Genomic DNA, 18,877 nt, shown 5'->3' with positions numbered 1-18,877 from the left:
GTGACTTAGCAATGTCGTAACATTTGTGTAAAAGTCGGTGTGTTCCTTCAAGATAAATAAATAAATACGAGTGTAAATAAGCTTTGTTTCTGTTTATTTATTCTTTCTCTTAACAACTTATTAAACAGCAAAAGCGTGTTTCTTCATCAAACATCAAACAGGCAATAGACCACCAACAACTTCGCAACTACTTGGCATTCTGAAAAGGCCACTCATCGGAAGGCATTTTGAACATTTAAGTTAGAAACATTTACGTAATGGGTTACGAACATACCCGGTTGAAAGTCTGGTGTAGAATCAATAACTTTGGTTCTAGTTTGCAAACAGTGGTTAAAGAACAAAAATGAAAAAAAAAAACTTTCTGAAATAGATATAAGCAGGGATAGATGTAATTTTAGAAGAGAATTTTAATGAGAACGGTTAGTATTTAGTATAGAGCCCCTCCCTCCAACACGTAACGAAAAGTTTAAATTATCTTATTGGCTCACTTAAACTACGTTTTGAAGACGTTGCTGACGGGGACAGCGAAAAATACGTAATTCCTTTTTTACCTCTGCCGCTATGACCCGCCTCTTCTTTCATACCCCTCCGTCCCGTGGAAGGGGGTCCGGGACTTTGACGCGCGCCCACATTACTCTGCTCTCCATTCCTACTTTTAAAATTAAATCTATCTCTGATATAAGATATGGCTAACGATTTTTATACGCCATTTTAGTTAGTATACTAGGTAGTTTAAATCAAATCACTTCAATCTATCAATGAGTTACTCTATAGTTTCGCGTTTATCAAACAGTTAATTTAAGCGCAGCTTCAAAAACTCTTCCATAAATATTCGGGCTTGGCTTGGGTTCGTGAGATTATCAAAAATATTTAGTCGCAATATTTATTCGTTAGTTCCGAAAAGTAATTTCGTTTTTATCACGAAAAAACCCTTGCAATTAACGAGATATGAAGAAGTAATTGCTTTTTGCAAGTTCATTGTAATATTTTCAAAACAACACTGGTCTGTTTTTTCCCTTGATTGTGGGTACATGTCGAACGGTTAATTATTTTCAACAATAAGCTCTTAGCTAGAAGTGATATCTAGTTTATTAGGGAGAAGGTATAAATTCGCCACATTTCCAGCTTTATCTCCAGTCCAAACGTAGGTCCGGAGTTAATCCCCGCCTCTAAAATACAACCAGCATCTCATTGGTTCTTGAAAACTCACGTCAGCGCGGCGCGAATGACGGCAATTACGTGTTTTTCAACTGAGGAGAGGCGAAATAGCCCGGCCTCTTGTAATTTGAAAGGGGGACTGGGACTATGGCGCGCGAATACTTAGGCATCTTATACCTTCTCCCTAATAAACTAGATATCACTTATTGTTTGAATCAAATAACATTTTCTGATGAAATTTGTTAAAAAGGCACGTGTTAAAATTTTCAGTTCCCTTAAATGCACTTACATCTGTAAGACTGCAAGAATTTTAATGCTGGCCAATCAAAGACCAGAAAGAATGAAATCATTAAAAAAAATTAACTTTCATTGGCTGAACTAGTGAACTTCTCATGACCACGAGACGACAGAGAAAAAAAAAGTTAAAATTTCAGGCATTAAGTTACCTTTAATTAATGACACTTTAAATGTCCGAGTAAATATTTTACGATAAAGAAAATGAGGGGTGCCTGTGTCATTCGGGGAGAGGGAATGCGCGGCTCTCTCCTCTCATGAGGTTTTGAATGGGCTTTTCCGGGTGGGGTGTAGCACCTGCAGGTGTTACTACTAAACGCAAAGGAAGCCGACTTGAAAGAATGTATACTACTACGTAACGTTATTTACGGAGGAATGCGCGGTTCTTTTGAGGCTTTTGAATGAATGACATGAGCACTTCCGGGTGGGGTAAACGCAAAGGAAGCCGACTTGAAAGAATGCATACTACAGTAGTACATACTACTATGGTATTTACGGAGGAATGAGCGGTTCTTTTGAGGCTTTTGAATGAATGGCATGGACACTTCCGGGAAGCTGCAGTCTCCAAAGAAGCCGCCATTGATAGCGGAAACACTACATACATTCCTACAGGAGTCACGTGGTGAAAAGGGGAACGTTTTTAGGGGGGTTTATTCAATGGATGGTGCATTCCCGAGACACAAAGGAAAAGCCGTCTATTTCTGGAACGCGGAAGGGTATTTTCTTTTTAGCCCCATCCCAATCGTGTATCAACACGTGAGGCTATTAGTTTTTTTGTTTTTTTTTGCTCCGTTTATTTGTTGTCGAGCTAGGGCCATGAAAGGCCATTCAGCTCCAAATTGATAATTAAAGGTACAAGTAAATGAGATACAAAAAATAAAAACACCATGAATAAATAAATGAATAGGGGAGACATTTTTTCGTCTTTTTTTTTTTTTTTAGATATTTCGGTATTTCGTTTTTTTGAAGGGAGGTTGAAGAGGACAAAATTTAAATTGGAGAAATTATTAAAACTATTTATTTCATTAAAAAGTGACTATTGAAAATTTTCATTCGGATGATGAAACGTAGTACATAAAGTATATGACATGCAGACAAAGCGTGATAGAGTGGGCTGTGTCTTAAGATACGTTTACATTTTGGTGTCTGATTTGTCGTCAGCTAATTTTCTAAATGGTAATTTTTAAGATTTTTTTTTTGAAATTAAATTAGTGTAAAATAATTATAATTAATGTTATTTAGGATCTTTCCGCGTTTTCCAACAAGCACTTTGACGTTTATGATTGGGTAAATACAACGTTTGAGGCCCAAGAAAATGAATCGGACAAGCAAGCCTTGGCTGCTTCCTTGACGTTGAAGCTAGAACTCTTCATTCAAGTAAGTCAATTTCGTAAAATAATGACAATAAACAATCAATTAATTAAACAATTCAGGAAGTAAACTGTGCCCTCGAGGAAACTGCTCAAAATGTTATACAAAATTTACCAAGGTAAACCTAAATCCTGATTTGTAATGATCCCCCAACCCAAAATCAATATAATTATATTTACGATGTTTAGAGTAACGAGAGAGGTTGAGGCTATGAAACAAGAAGCTTTGCTTCTCCAGGAACAAATGAAAACAATTAAACAAGATGTTATTAAAGTTGAGAGAGATTCGGCTAAATCCATGCGTAATTTACTTCAAATTGATTCAATAAAATCGAGAATGCAAGAAGCCACAAAAGCTTTGAAAGAAGCCGATAATTGGTTTACTCTCTCTGATGATGTGGAAGAAGTATTTAAGAAAGGCGATGTTAATGAGGTCTGTCTTTTCTTCTTAATTAATTAATTAATTAAATTGATTATTTATTATTCTAATTACTCTTCAGATCGCGTCAAAATTAATTGGAATGCAAAGTAGTTTAGAAATATTAGTAGATGTTCCTGATTACGAAGAAAGGTGTCAACGTTTAGAAGAATTAAAAAATAAATTAGAGGCCATACTTAGCCCTAATTTGGTAGCTTCATTTAATACCCAATCTATGGGTAAGTAATTAATTAATTAATTTATTTTAAAACTAATTTGATTAATTAATTAATTATATTTAATTAAGATAAAACATTGATGTATGCCAAAATATTCAGAGATATTAAACGTATGCCACAAATGATTAAATATTATCATAAATTTCAAAAAGTAATTAAATTAAATTAATCAACGCATCTTTTTAATTAATTAATTAATTAGAAATAATTAAATAGTTGAAATCAAATCATACTCTTTAAATTAAATTAAGCTTCAAATTCTTCAATTATGGCGTAAAATATACGAAGCAGATCCTGAAGAAAATTTCTCAGAACGTTTAAATAATCTATACGATGCTTTATTATCAACTTGGCATTCTCAGGTAATTTTAATTTAAATTCATTCTAAACATTAATTTAATTTAAGTTGTATTAATTGTATTTTTTCCCCGCGCAGTTCAATTTCGCTAGTCAAATATTTCTGGACACAAATCCATCTCAAATTTTGGCGGAATTATTTGTGGATGTAATCTCTTTTCTCGACCCGAGTCTGGATTTTTGTTTGGAAGCAGCTTTAAAGCAACAAAATAGTCCAATTATATTCTTAATTGGATTAAGACAAGTAAAATTTGATTTAAATTAACTTTAATTAAATCAAGTTTAAACATTAAATTAATTAATTAATTAATTAATTATACTAAATAATTATAGATTACGGATCGTTTTTGTCGAAGTTTAGAGTTGGCTATTCAATCGAACACTGCAAGTAGGTTCAAGAAAGTTTAAAATGGTATCAGAAGTGAGATGAGATGGTACTAGAAGTGAAGGGCTCTAAAATTGGTAATAGATCCTGGCATTAGTGAACAAATTTGAGGATTTTATTCGCCGCTTCAATCGCGCCTACACTAGAGAGAAAAAAATTGGTCGAGTTCCAAAAACATTTCTTACCCCCCTTCCCCTCAACCTAAAGCCGCGGAACACGGACGCGGGTGCTTGAATCTAGTTCGGCCGTCTACCACCGCGAGCGTCTCACGTTTTTTAAGGGAAAATTCTGAAACCGCCACCAGAGGGCCAACCGTTCCTGTGTTATCAAGAATATTAATTCACTTTCGCCAAGTGAATTAAGAATTTGGTTCGCTCAGTACTGTCTTCTGGTCTCATCTCACTTCTGCTAATATTAATTTAAAAGTAACTTAATATAATTAAAATAAATCATTTTATTTAGCGCCAGATTCGAGTCATTTAATGTCGTTAGTCAAAACAATTTACTCCATGTATGGTATTCACCTTGAAAAATATCAAAAATACCAAGAACGCGAACTCGTTAGTCGTCTAAACAACTTGGAGCTAATTTCTAGTTCTACTAACGATACTTCGGAATCTGTTCAATTATTGAATGATTCTGTGACGAAAGTTTTCAGTATTTTATGCGAAGCTGAAGCTCAATGTACACAATTTACTAGTAGTTGTTGTTATCCAGCTTTGTTCCGCGCCTTTGAAACATTTTACTCGGAGTACTCGACACATTTTAGAAGAGTTGTTAATAAAATTAATAATACTAATAATAAACGAGGGAAAAAGAGTTTAACAGCCATGGATCAAGATTGGACCAGTTTTCAAAGTACTTTGCATATGTTGCAAGTTTTAGGTGAATATAATGATAACAAAAGGGCCTAATTAGTAATTATTCAATTAACGAGATATATAATGTTACATTCAGGAAGCGTTTTATTGCAAATTGATAGTTTGGAATCAATTTTGCTTTCAAATATTCAAACTGTAATACAAAATTTGGGTTATCCCTTATCGTTGCCTTTAACTGAGGAAGAGCAAAGGTGGTTATTTGCTTCTATCTAAAATATTTTGGCCTATTTTTATAGACTAAATAATTATTTAAGTGTTTATTTGATCTGTTAAGATTGCCTGTAAGTCCATTTCATAGTTATGATGACGTTTTGTTAACTTCAACAACAAAAAGAGAATTCAAGGAATTGATAAGAAAATATCAGAGTGGTAAGTAAGATTAATAATATATTTAATTCAATTATTATTTATTTATTTATTTAATTAATTTAATTGCTAGTTATTTAATTTAATTGTTAGTTATTTAATTAATTAATTTAATTGTTAGTTATTAATTTATTTAATTAATTAATTTAATTGCTAGTTATTTAATTTAATTGTTAGTTTTTAATTAATTAATTTAATTGTTAGTTATTTAATTAATTAATTTAATTGTTAGTTATTAATTTATTTAATTAATTAATTTAATTGCTAGTTATTTAATTTAATTGTTAGTTATTTAATTAATTTAATTGTTAGTTATTAATTTATTTAATTAATTAATTTAATTGCTAGTTATTTAATTTAATTGTTAGTTATTAATTTATTTAATTAATTAATTTAATTGCTAGTTATTTAATTTAATTGTTAGTTATTAATTTATTTAATTAATTAATTTAATTGCTAGTTATTTAATTTAATTGTTAGTTATTAATTTATTTAATTAATTAATTTAATTGCTAGTTATTTAATTTAATTGTTAGTTATTTAATTAATTAATTTAATTGTTAGTTATTAATTTATTTAATTAATTAATTTAATTGCTAGTTATTTAATTTAATTGTTAGTTATTTAATTAATTTAATTGTTAGTTATTAATTTATTTAATTAATTAATTTAATTGCTAGTTATTTAATTTAATTGTTATTTATTTAATTAATTAATTTAATTGTTAGTTATTAATTTATTTAATTGCTAGTTATTTAATTTAATTGTTAGTTATTTAATTTAATTGTTAGTTATTTAATTTAATTGTTAGTTATTTAATTTAATTGTTAGTTATTTAATTTAATTGTTAGTTATTTAATTTAATTGTTAGTTAATTAATTAATTAATTAATTTAATTGTTAGTTATTTAATTAATTAATTAATTTAATTGTTAGTTATTTAATTAATTAATTAATTTAATTGTTAGTTATTTAATTAATTAATTAATTTAATTGTTAGTTATTTAATTAATTAATTAATTTAATTGTTAGTTATTTAATTAATTAATTAATTTAATTGTTAGTTATTTAATTAATTAATTAATTTAATTGTTAGTTATTTAATTAATTAATTAATTTAATTGTTAGTTATTTAATTAATTAATTAATTTAATTGTTAGTTATTTAATTAATTAATTAATTTAATTGTTAGTTATTTAATTAATTAATTAATTTAATTGTTAGTTATTTAATTAATTAATTAATTTAATTGTTAGTTATTTAATTTGTGTTTGGACTTTTTTTTTATTTGAATATAATTCAGGGAAAGAAGTCGAGTTTCTTCATGGAGCCAGGAAGGTTATTCAAAAGATGTGTGGTGAAATTGGCAAGTTAACCTTTGACCTTGTCTTTGATAATGTTAAATCTCATCTTCAAAATGTGCCTAATATGAAGGTAGGTTTAAATTTTTATTAATATTTATCTATTGTTTATAGATTTTATTAAGAAATTCGCCAAAAATTCGTTAAGCCTTGGAAAGTCGCGTAGTAGGCATGTGCGTTTATGGATTTTAAATTTCGCGCCAAAATTTGGTCCATTCTCATTGGTTATTCAATGTTATTTCCTCTAAAGTCGCCATTTTGTTTTGATATTTTTTCTACAAGTTGGTAGTTTATGGGTGGGTAGGAAATGGTGCCAATGTGCCCATGTTCTTCTTTCGCGATTAAATCAAAATTGGCGCAATTTATTAGGGGGCGTGGTCAATTAGCCGTCTATCTAATCGAAAACCATCTTTAATTAACTAAACAATAATTAAGGTTTGGATGGATGAAGTGTCAGGCGCAACCTTAACTTCAGATTTACCAACTTTTAGTATCTCACCTCAAGAATACATTACTGAGGTATTAATCAAGTATTTAAGGAAGGCTAGTGTGAAAACAATGTAAAATTTCCGCCTTTATTGTTGCGCAACATAGATTGGGCAATATCTTATGACCTTACCTCAACACATTGAACCATTCGTACTTCACGATAATCCAGCCTTGTTTAAAGCAATGAAGTATGGCAACTTTCCTTGTACTTCCGCTACAGGTTTGAAAATCCATTAATTTATATTTAATCCACTTAATTGACATGCGCCAAGGCTTATCGCGCGATTTTAGCTTTGAATGAATGGCCCCAAATGGGGTTTGCGTCATTGCCTGTCGCCTCTAAAGCAGAGACGAAGCTGGTGGCGGCTTGGACAAATTTTAACTTTAAAATTAGTTGCGCCAGTTCAAAAATTAAATGCTTGGGAGTCTATTGGGCCACTCAATTAAAAATGCACAGTGTTTTAATTCAAGTACTTGGGCTCTACTGGCCGCTAAATGTCCAGTTTAAAAAATGCTTATTTCTCAGCCTGGATGACCCATCATTTTGGCGCCGGCGCGAAACCTTCCACGGACTACGGCTAGTAATAACGCGATAAGCCTTGGCCCGTACCCATCATTTTGGCGAGGGCGTGAAACGAAACCTTCCCCGGGACGGCTAACGCGCGAAGCGGCGCGATACGTCTTGGCCCGTACCCATCATTTTGGCGCCGGCGCGAAACGAAACCTCCCGTGGGACGGCTAATAACGCGCGATACGTCTTGGCCCGTACCCATCATTTTGGCGCCGGCGCGAAACGAAACCTCCCGTGGGACGGCTAATAACGCGCGATACGTCTTGGCCCGTACCCATCATTTTGGCGCCGGCGCGAAACGAAACCTTCCGCGGGACGGCTAATAACGCGCGATACGTCTTGGTGCACGAACAAAATGTGAATTAAGGAAAATTTTATAATATCTAGACGAGGCTGATCAAGTTGCCGTTTTTCTGATGGGTGCGATCGCGCGAGGAACTTTGGAAGTTTACATAGAAAAGATATTAATGATTAAACATCTCACTCCGTATTCTGCTAATCAACTATCAACGGATTTGGGTAAGTATCCCGCCATTTTATTTATAAACTTGGGGGTGAAGCTATAGCAAAATTTATGGCCGCCATTTTGATGGTGAAATTGGTAAAAAAAACCCTGTTGACAGGATATATATCGGATGTTCTGGAGGATTTAGGCTTAACACTATCGCAAACGTTGCAAGATATAAGAGACTTACTTAAAGCACCACCGGATCAGTTCCATACGGTCGCTCGTAACAAACCTCGTAATTTATCACAAGCAATTCAAACAATGCGAAAATTAAGAAAATATTAATGTGTTTATAAAACAGGGGATTTAATTTTTAATATTCTTTGTTTTCTCTAAATGTACAACAGTATGATTAGTATGTTGGTTAAAGTTACACGGTGAATTGTTTTATTACCGAAAGGAATAAGAGTTTATTTTATACATACAAATGTAATGTTTGTTTGTTTTTTTTTTGAAAGAAAAGCAAAAATAAATTGGCAATTAAAGAGAAAAGAGAATAAGCAATTTTTAAGCAATTAAAAATTACAGGGGTGGGGGTGGGGAATAGGTAAACAAACTAGGTTATGAATGTATTTACAGTTAATTTTAATTAATCATAACCTTCCTTAGGTTTAAAAGGCAAACGCTAGACCGGTTGAATTTGTCTTCATTCAACCGAAAGAATGAAAGAGACTATAATAACTTTTAATTTAATTTAACCGCATTCTTGAAGTTAAATAATTATCAGTTTTAGGGGGGGTGAATAATTAACGAGATTAAAAACTTATTTACATCTCTTTTATAACAAACTTTAAACTTTTATCGTGTTAACGTTGCTGCAACGTTGCCCCCTAGAAAGGAGGGGGAAAACTTTTGAGCAACTGTTGAATAGCTGATTCGGGAAATGCAGCCTGCATTCTCGCTGCATTTTATCTCGCATTATCATTGTCAATTATGGTAAAGGCTGAATTATCTAAGACTTCGAAACTTTCGGTTCCCATTGACACGTACAAAACCTTTGTTTCTGTTCCATCTACCACCGTGGTATCGCTACCTTGCAGTAATTGCAAAGCCACGTTTCCGTCTAACTCTAAACCTCCTCCATCTTCAATAACTAAAGTGGCAGTTGGTGGTTCAGCCACCGAGGAATCGATAGCTAATTGCGAATCGTTTTCCGCGTCGCAAACGACAATTCCCCCGTATTCGTCTTGACTCACGACTAAAGTCGCGGTTGGAATTCCGTCATCTTGTTCCTCTTCCATACCATTATTACTTTTTTCCTCACCGTCATCATTCTCGTCTTTTTTATCTTCAAAGCCACCACCATCAGTGTCAATGTCCTCGTCTTCCCTTTGTTGTCGTCGTTTCGCGACTTGCCACGTTTTCTTAGGTTCTTTAATTAATTGTTTAAAAGGTAATTCTGGATGTCTGTTTTTAGCGTGTCGTGTTATGACACTCTTATGTTTGTTTCTAAAGGTATAAAAAAAAAACAACCCCCGGTTAAACTTTGACCCCCTGCCTTCCTATGTGTTTGGCACTTACTTGTAATCGCATAGTTTGCAACTAAACATCATTAGTTCTTCGTGGGACGGTACGTGAGAGTTTAAGGCGCTGGCTGTTTTAAATCTTTGGGAACAAAATTCGCACTTGTATTTTGCATATTTATTCGGGGGATGTTTATTCTTAACATGCTCCTCTAAAACTTCAGCGGAATTCCCCTCGAATTTGCATTTTTCGCATTTGAAACGAGGTTCGGACACTTGCAAAACCGCGTAACTGTTAACGCAACAAAAGGTTAAACAAACAAACCCTAAGCGCGAAATAAAATATGAGCAAACATACTCAATCTTGACAGGTTCGGATTTAACCGTCCTAACTGTTTTACGAAATGGACACTAAAATATAAGACATAATTGTAATTAACGTCAAGTAGATTTAATTTTTTTCAATTAGAATCAAGACCTCGTGTTCGCAGTGCATGAGATAGTTGTACGATACTTTGGTTGAATAACCACAGTCGTCACATTTATAGTTCGCCTGATGGTTCTGCCTTTTTTGAGGTTTTTCCTCCGACTTCTCACTCTTATTTTCCCCGCTATCATTCGACGGGTGTTTAAATTGCATATGTTGCGCTAATGCCTCCTTTGTCGGGCATATTTTTCGGCAAATCAGACATCTAAATCATTTAATCGCTATTACAATGATATCGTAAACAAATCTATCGATATTTAGTTAACTATCTTACAACGCGTTACTGGGAATTTCTCCCTCAATTCTTTGTAATTCTTTCCGACCTTCTTCGTGATTTGAATAATGTCGTAATAAAGCTTGCCAACTTGTGCCAGGTTTTGAACAAATGGGGCAAACTATGTTGCGAACCTCTGAAGAAATAACCAAAGAAACCAATTAGCCTTAATCCCGATCAGCGCCATTTACCCATAGCGGCGACTTTGAGAACTACTGTAAGCGGCAAGCCAATCAGATGTCGCTAAAATCAGGTGACGTCACTGACTGGCACTCCCGGGTCTTACCAAAAATGACGTCACCAGATTTTAGCGACATCTGATTGGCTTGCCGCTTACAGTAGTTCTCAAAGTCACCGCTATGGGTAGATGGCGCTGATCAGGAATAAGGCTAATTTGGGAAAACATTTCACTGATGGTTCATTTAATTTAATTTAATTTACCACTGGCGCAATGAAATTGTAGGTGCAAATTCAACATTCCCTCACTAGCTAGAACAGTCTTTGGACATACGGGACATTTGAAAATTTTGATTTCCTCAACAACTGGTGGCGTGATAGGTTTCTTTTTAATTGTTTTTTTCATATCAGTAACGCTATGAAAAGGACGAAAGAGTCTAAACATTAGGATTTTGTATTGACTATATTATCTGTACGACGTGTGTACGTTTACCTAAAGTTTGTGTTTGTTGTTGTGTTTGTAGAATTTTCAGGGACTATATCTTTAGGTATTTCTTCTTCCACCGTCTCCTTTTTTAAAACTGTCGTTGGAACTGGGGTAACTTTGACCACAGCCGGGGTAAATTTGACCGGCGACGTTTTAACAGTCAATGTGGGGGCGATTTTAACCGTAGAAGTTGTTGACACTTTGACCGTTGACGCGGGAGATATCACCACTTTGGCTTCCTTAATTCGGGGTTCGTATTTCATATCGAATAGTTTGTTACTACCGAAGTAGTACGATTTTCTGTTATTGTAGACTATAGTTCTTAAATATACACTCTGGGACATACCCTGTCGAACAAGGTCTAAAGGTAACGAATTAATTTTTATACCGCAAGGTTTCAAATCTACTTCGCTAGTTCTTTCTGATTTTGGTCGAAGTATCGAAACACCTTGACGATCATTTTCTTTGGATATGGACGTATCTTTCGATAGGTTGTCAGTGTTGGTTGAAATGTCGTCTTCCAGTTGAATAATCTCAAATTGTTGATCACCCTCTCCGATAATTAAAGGTTTAGGAAGATTATTTGGGGTGGTATTAGGTGGTTCCTTAAGCCGTGGAGGCGGCGTCGTATCTTTATTTTCAAGAACGCTTTTCTCTTTTTCTTTTTTTATACGTGTTGGTGGTGGGGATAAGATTAGTTTTGTCCCCTTGCACTCTTCAGGCATCAATTTTTCACCATTAGGAGTTGATGCGTGTGGTAATGGTTCTTGTTTAACTTGTTTGATTGTTGAAACCAAAGTAGCTGGACCTCTCCTTAAAAAGAAAGCAGGTGGGGCCCTGGGTCCTTCATCCGTTGGACTTTCCAAGGGTCCTTTATCAACATATCCTTGGTAATCTGGTTTATTTTCCAATATTATTTTATCCTCCTCTTCTTCCTCGACGTTCTGGCATTCACCCACAACGCACATAGCGTCCTCAATATCTGGGTGTTGAATTTGATTGAAGTCCACGAACATATCCATTCCTTGGTCTATAATCATAGGTTCAGGCTCAAAGTACTCTTGTTTAACTATGGTAGTGGTTGTTTTTTCTACTTCTTCACCAGGAACAGCGGGGACAGCTTCAAACTGTTCAGCGGGGACAGCTTCATACTGTTCAGCGGGGACAGCTTCATACTGTTCAGCGGGGACAGCTTCATACTGTTCAGCGGGGACAGCTTCATACTGTTCAGCGGGGACAGCTTCATACTGTTCAGCGGGGACAGCTTCATACTGTTCAGCGGGGACAGCTTCATACTGTTCAGCGGGGACAGCTTCATACTGTTCAGCGGGGACAGCTTCATACTGTTCAGCGGGGACAGCTTCATACTGTTCAGCCGGGACAGCTTCATACTGTTCAGCCGGGACAGCTTCATACTGTTCAGCCGGGACAGCTTCATACTGTTCAGCCGGGACAGCTTCATACTGTTCAGCCGGGACAGCTTCATACTGTTCAGCCGGGACAGCTTCATACTGTTCAGCCGGGACAGCTTCATACTGTTCAGCCGGGACAGCTTCATACTGTTCAGCCGGGACAGCTTCATACTGTTCAGCCGGGACAGCTTCATACTGTTCAGCCGGGACAGCTTCAAACTGTTCAGCCGGGACAGCTTCAAACTGTTCAGCCGGGACAGCTTCAAACTGTTCAGCCGGGACAGCTTCAAACTGTTCAGCCGGGACAGCTTCAAACTGTTCTTCAACTTCAGTAACTACGTAACCTTCGGCGATTTCTTCAGTTGGGGGCTCTGTTTCTGTAGTTTCATCTGCATCAATAAGAACTAACAACTCTTCTTGAGGTGTTTCTGGCTTAGTCTCACCCGTAACCATAATCTCTTGTTTAGTTTCAATCTGGTACGCCATCTCTTCATCGGCTTTCTCTGGTCCGTGGGTTTTATCAGACTCAATCGAGACCACCATATCTTCATGGACTGTGTCTGTTTTCTGCGTTACTTCATCATCAGCTGGAACCTTAGCCTCTTCATGGACCGTCACTGGTTTAGACTCAGTTTCCAAGACCATATATTTGAGAACGGTTTCTTTTTCCATATGGACCTGATCATGGCTTTCGTCATCTTTAAGTGGTACTTCTCCAAGAGTTTCCAGTGACTCGGGGGATTTATGAGTCGTCATTTCTTCATGGGGTATCTCAGTCTCACGGGTTTCTATTTCTTTGTTGCTAATTTCTTCGGGTTTACTGGTTTTTATCTCTTCATGGACTTCAGTTGTACTTGCAGTGGTGGTATCAAGTTCTTTATGAACACTATATGACTCGGTATCTTCAACAGTCCCGGGAAGATGCGAAGATGTGTCCACTTGTAGGCGGTCTTTATGTTGCGCGTGTAACTGCGAGAAATTCAAGACTTGACCACCAGATTCAATCGTTTTTTCGTCCGAATGTTGTTCGGCATTCATATCAATGTCCATGGATACTTTTTCGATTAGGGAGTCTTCATCGGACAGCTGCAAATCATCGGCTAGGATGTTAAACTTCATTTGTTCTACGTTATGATCTTCATTGGGTAAATTTATATTTAGACAGTTTTCAGTTTCCGAATCTCTGTCGCTGATGGTGTCCATTGGCTCTTCCGTGATGACGCTGGTCTCTTTCGATTGACTTGAGTTTTCGGAGACGCTCGTGGACACTGTATTACTGAACAAATCACCTTTAAGAACGTTATCCAACGCTTGTTTATCGGTGTTTGAAACGATCAACTGAGAGTTCAAAATTGAGGTAGGTTTATTTGGGAGTGTAATACCAACGTCTGTATTTTCAGACGCGGACTGAGTCGTCCAAGTTTGGTCATTTAAATTAGGCAATGCCGTAATTCCAGCGGGTTGCGCTTTCATGGACAACACTTCTTTCAGTAACGAAGAAGGACCCGGCTCCCCATTATTTGACTTTGAAAAATTAGGCCAAGCAAGTGGTAATTTAGGCTTGGGTGTTCGGCGTTTGACAGGAGCTGGTATTTCGGGGCTTTCCAATTCAATTCGGTTTGTGCCACGCTTACTGGTGGAAATAGCGATGAATCTGTGTACAAAACTCGAAGGTCCCTTTGCTTTTAAATTTTGCCTGAAACTGTACCGTCCCGGGGTCGTTTCTTCTTTAGCCGGTTCAGGGGTTTGGTACCCTGGTAAGCCTGCTGAAGAGTCATGGGTCGCGTAGGGGTTATTACTTTTTAATGGCGTATTTTGATGGGCTAATGAAGTATTGTAGTAGCTATTAACAGCCACCGGAGGAGTAGTTGTAGGCACAATATGATACGTTGGCTGGGGCTCTTCTTCCGAGACGAAACTAACAGAACGTTTACGATTCTTATGATGATTATGATCATGTTTTTTAGAAAGAGAACTTTTTAGGTTTCTATTATCTTTATTCTTACTCCTGTGACTTAATTTTGGGGACCCTCGAACGTCCTCGGGGAATAATTGTTCTAAAACACTATCTTCGTATTCCGTTAGTGTGGGACTTCCTCCGTCCATATCCGTCTTTCGTTTCTTTACTTTGGGTGGAGGAGTTGCCGGTTGACTAGCGACTACTTCTTGTTCGTCTAATGACCGTGCTTCATCTTCTTCTTCTTCTTCTAAGGAATCATTTGGACTGGGTCGCGATTTGCTTGATTTTTTGCGACTCGGCGCGCATTCGAGGTTGAAGAAACTTTCGGACATTAGTTCGGTATCGTAGAATTTGTCCTCGGGTGGTTCGGGGTGAAATAAACCTCCCGATCTCCCGAAAATTAGGGAATGAGGGGAAAGTTTCATCGTAGGTGGCGGAGTGTTTTGGACCGAAAATAACAAATAATGTAATTTATTCGACCAAGTGTACGGATATTCTTTGCAAAATTCGCGTAATTTCTCGATGTAAAACGTTTGAATGGCTTCAATGGCCACCGCGAATGAACCGAAAAAAATGTAGAGTGACGCTTTGTGTTTATCCAATACTTCTTGGTATTGGTTCAAATACTGGTCCACCGTGGGCTTACTTTGCCCATTATCGTAATCGTCCTCCATCGTAACGTGTACGGAATAGTCTATAGACTTATCGCCGGCCATATGGATGACGGAAAAACTGACCAACTCGTTTTGTAGAGCTTTTAAAATTAAACTGGGGGATTTTGCGTTGACGAATCTGAAGGATAAGGGGAACCCGACAACCGCGAATTCTTTTAAAACGCCGCGAACGATGGATTTTTCGTTTAAATCGGTTAAAGGGACGTAACTGGTCCAGTTCGAGAACACGTCAACCAGACGAGCGACGTGAAACACGTTTTTGCGCGTTGAATGAAAGTTTTCCAGAATGTCAATTTCGATCTAATTTAAGGATTGAGTGATTTCTCTTTAGAACCTTGTTATTTCACAGACATTACTGATAAAACTTGGTTCAGTTGTTATAGATTTTTCCCTAATCTCAGATAAACTTCAAAAAAATGCTATGCAAACTTTTTTTTTTTTGATAATGTATTAGGATTTGTCTGGCTTCTATGACATATGACATAGAAAGGTTTCCCCATTTGAAAAACGAATCTTTGCGTAGTGTACTTTTAAAATTAAAATTTATATCCATTACACGAATCCGTATTAAAGCTTTACAACATCAATTTGAACTGCCATGTAACTTTTAAGACAATCTGAACCAAATTTTGATGACTATACTATAACACTTTTTAAACCCAATTAGTCTCTATAGTTCTAAAATGAGTCTTTAAACCCATTTTCACTACACACTCTAGGTCTATAAAACACTAAGTAACTTTGTAATAGGGAAAATAAATACCTATTATCAATGTAGTTCTAAAACACTTTTTATAAAAACCAATTTCATTCTCTTTCTAGTTTTAAAAAGATTTGTCACTTTCAAAAGTTTCTAGTTCAAAAAAATACTTTTTAGAACTATTTTATAGTTTCAAAATGATTTCCAACCCACTTCATAATACTTCTAAAACACTTTTAAAACCCAATTCAAAAGACTACAAACTTCTAAAACACTTTTTAGACCCAATTCAAAAGACTATAAACTTCTAAAACACTTTTTAAACCCGATTTAAATGACTATATACTTCTAAAACACTTTTTAAACCCGATTTAAATGACTATATACTTCTAAAACACTTTTTAAACCCGATTTAAATGACTATATACTTCTAAAACACTTTTTAACCCCAATTTAAATGACTATATACTTCTAAAACACTTTTTAGACCAGATTTAAATGACTATATACTTCTAAAACACTTTTTAAACCCAATTTAAATGACTATATACATCTAAAACAATTTTTAGACCCAATTCAAAAGACTATATACTTCTAAAACAATTTTTAGACCCAATTCAAAAGACTATATACTTCTAAAACAATTTTTAGACCCAATTCAAAAGACTATATACTTCTAAAACAATTTTTAAACCCAATTCAAAAGACTATATACTTCTAAAACAATTTTTAAACCCAATTCAAAAGACTATATACTTCTAAAACACTTTTTAAACCCAATTCAAATGACTATATACTTCTAAAACACTTTTAAACCCCATTTAAATGACAACACTTTTTAAACCCAATTCAAAAGACTATAAACTTCTAAACCCAATTTAAATGACTAAATACTTCTAAAACACTTTTTAACCCCAATTTAAATGACTATATACTTCTAAAACACTTCTTAAACACAATTTAAATGACTAAATACTTCTAAAACACTTCTTAAACACAATTTAAATGACTATATACATCTTAAACACTTTTAAACCCTATTTAAATGACTCTATACTTAACCCTTTTAAAACCCAATTTAAATGAAAACTACATTGAATTTTAAACCCAATTTAAATGACTATATACTTCTAAAACTATATTTAAACGCAATTTAAATGACTATATACTTCTAAAACAATTTTTAAACCCAATTTAAATAACTATATAACACTTTTTAAACCCAATTTTAATAAGTATATACTTTTAAAACACTTTTTAAGCCCAATTTTAATAACTATATACTTTTAAAACACTTTTAAACCCTATTTAAATGACTATATACTTCTAAAACCCTTTTTAAATGACTATATACTTCTAAAACTATATTTAAACGTAATTTAAATGACTATATACTTCTAAACCAAATTGAAATCACAGTATAGTTAAAAATCACTTTTAGAACTCACTGCCTATGTCTGACAATAACACTTTTTAAACCTAGTAATTTTATATACCCATGTTTGCTAATTAATTAAATAATTTAAAAAAGAGTAAAGTAATTACATACCAATTTCCAAGTGTTAGCTTTTTCCTTTTCTTCCTCTTGCAAGAAACTCCATTGCACATTATTTAATTCCTTGCATATGGGACATTTTTTCACAAACTTAATCACATCAGTAAACATCATCCTCCAATAAAACTTTGATGACAACAGCGAAGCCGTTTTATTAATCCCATAATGACCGTCATTTTCTTCATTAGTGTGACATATCCTTATAGCGTTTAATTGATCAGCCCCAGTAAGTGGGACGTACCTCAAGTCATCAACACCCCTACCTTTCCCCTTATGATACAGAATTCCATTTATAACCTGCAATAATTAAGAATAATCGTTAGTTAGGTGAACTTAATTATTAACTAGGTTTAATAGAATTAGAAACTTACTCTGTATTTAGAGGCCCTTTTTTGTATGACATGTTTTTCAGATTCAGAAGCATCGGGCCAAAAGGTGCCATAAACTAGATAGTTAACAATTTCTTCATAGTAACGGCGATACATGGTTGAATTTGTCATCGACAGTCACTGAAAACGTTCCAAAATGTGTGAATTTTAACTTAAAAGAATAGATCAAAGGCTAAACTATGGGGTATTGGCCTTAGTTCTGGTTTGAGGTTGTTGCACAATGCACATTTTCTTTTCACGATACTATTTTAAGCTTTGAATCCATTTTCGCGCCTTATTTTAAAAATAACCATTATGCGCGGGACTTATATTTTTGTATCTTTAAGGTTTGGTAATATAATATAATGGAACTTCTCATATTTCTTTTCAAAACTGGCGAAAACTATTGTTTTTTACCCGCATTTACTAGCCTTGGTCACGCTGTTCTCTAGCTCCAAAGGCTTACAAAATGGCGCGATTGGAGTTAGGCTTAAGGATATAATAAGGTTTAAATTTCTTTTTTCACTCCAGAATACCTACCAAGAGTAGCGAATATTCATGAATAACGCTGGTTTTTAACGTTTAACTCCCGAACAATTATATTTTTTACAAGTTTGCCTTTGTTTTTCGATATAGTATTTCTAACCGATTTTTCGCGCACTCAGTTGTTTATGGATCGCGGCGGGGTGTTCTCTCAAGTCATTTGTACAGTGACTACAGTCTTGACATTGGATCATAAGTCAACACAACTTTGAACTATCTCAAGCGTTACGTAAAGCTATTCCATAGTATATTACGCGCTATAAAGTTACGTTGATAATTTAATCAAATGCCGTAGGCGAAAGTTGCCAAGTTGGTGACGACACCTTTAAACGCGTTGTATCACGAATGATTACTTCCCCTCTCGTTTCCACTACTCTATCT

At 34.8% G+C, this 18,877-nt stretch overlaps 2 protein-coding genes across 2 annotated transcripts; one reads left to right on the top strand and one right to left on the bottom strand.

Annotated features, from left to right (window-relative positions):
* The first annotated feature begins 2,531 nt into the window (after nucleotides 1-2,531).
* Nucleotides 2,532-8,896, top strand: Cog7 (conserved oligomeric Golgi complex subunit 7). Its single transcript, XM_089848302.1, has 17 exons — nucleotides 2,532-2,628; nucleotides 2,695-2,829; nucleotides 2,886-2,941; nucleotides 3,012-3,255; nucleotides 3,323-3,479; nucleotides 3,548-3,630; nucleotides 3,731-3,841; nucleotides 3,916-4,080; nucleotides 4,170-4,224; nucleotides 4,684-5,106; nucleotides 5,179-5,293; nucleotides 5,377-5,471; nucleotides 6,771-6,901; nucleotides 7,264-7,347; nucleotides 7,423-7,537; nucleotides 8,276-8,407; nucleotides 8,512-8,896. Exons 1-17 carry the CDS (start codon nucleotides 2,626-2,628, stop codon nucleotides 8,679-8,681), a joined length of 2,274 nt encoding a protein of 757 aa, XP_089704428.1. The 5' UTR covers nucleotides 2,532-2,625; the 3' UTR covers nucleotides 8,682-8,896.
* On the bottom strand, nucleotides 8,682-18,846 carry LOC149651413 (uncharacterized). The gene is made up of 10 exons (XM_089848300.1): nucleotides 18,494-18,846; nucleotides 17,957-18,094; nucleotides 17,580-17,882; nucleotides 11,291-15,630; nucleotides 11,062-11,213; nucleotides 10,621-10,756; nucleotides 10,338-10,551; nucleotides 10,218-10,270; nucleotides 9,918-10,151; nucleotides 8,682-9,845 (listed from the first exon to the last, which is right to left on the bottom strand). Exons 2-10 carry the CDS (start codon nucleotides 18,083-18,085, stop codon nucleotides 9,305-9,307), a joined length of 6,102 nt encoding a protein of 2,033 aa, XP_089704426.1. The 5' UTR covers nucleotides 18,086-18,094; nucleotides 18,494-18,846; the 3' UTR covers nucleotides 8,682-9,304.
* Nucleotides 18,847-18,877: the final 31 nt, after the last annotated feature.

The sequence above is a fragment of the Phalangium opilio genome, unplaced genomic scaffold (assembly GCF_054372755.1).
Source record: "Phalangium opilio isolate 3A_F unplaced genomic scaffold, DU_Popi_V2 ptg000082l_1, whole genome shotgun sequence".
In the NCBI taxonomy this organism is placed as follows: domain Eukaryota; kingdom Metazoa; phylum Arthropoda; class Arachnida; order Opiliones; family Phalangiidae; genus Phalangium; species Phalangium opilio.
This window is presented reverse-complemented; position numbering and strand designations above follow the sequence as displayed.

What these genes read in the sequence shown, in the direction of transcription:
- Cog7 (XM_089848302.1), top strand. An exon ending in TATCAACTTGGCATTCTCAG is followed by an intron (nt 3,842 to 3,915) that starts GTAATTTTAATT and finishes TTCCCCGCGCAG; the next exon opens with TTCAATTTCGCTAGTCAAAT. An exon ending in GCATATGTTGCAAGTTTTAG is followed by an intron (nt 5,107 to 5,178) that starts GTGAATATAATG and finishes TGTTACATTCAG; the next exon opens with GAAGCGTTTTATTGCAAATT.
- LOC149651413 (XM_089848300.1), bottom strand. Translation starts at nt 18,085, where the DNA reads ATGACAAATTCAACCATGTATCGCCGTTACTATGAAGAAATTGTTAAC. An exon ending in ACAATTTCATTGCGCCAGTG is followed by an intron (nt 10,757 to 11,061) that starts GTAAATTAAATT and finishes TTATTTCTTCAG; the next exon opens with AGGTTCGCAACATAGTTTGC. An exon ending in TCCGAACCTGTCAAGATTGA is followed by an intron (nt 10,152 to 10,217) that starts GTATGTTTGCTC and finishes TTGCGTTAACAG; the next exon opens with TTACGCGGTTTTGCAAGTGT.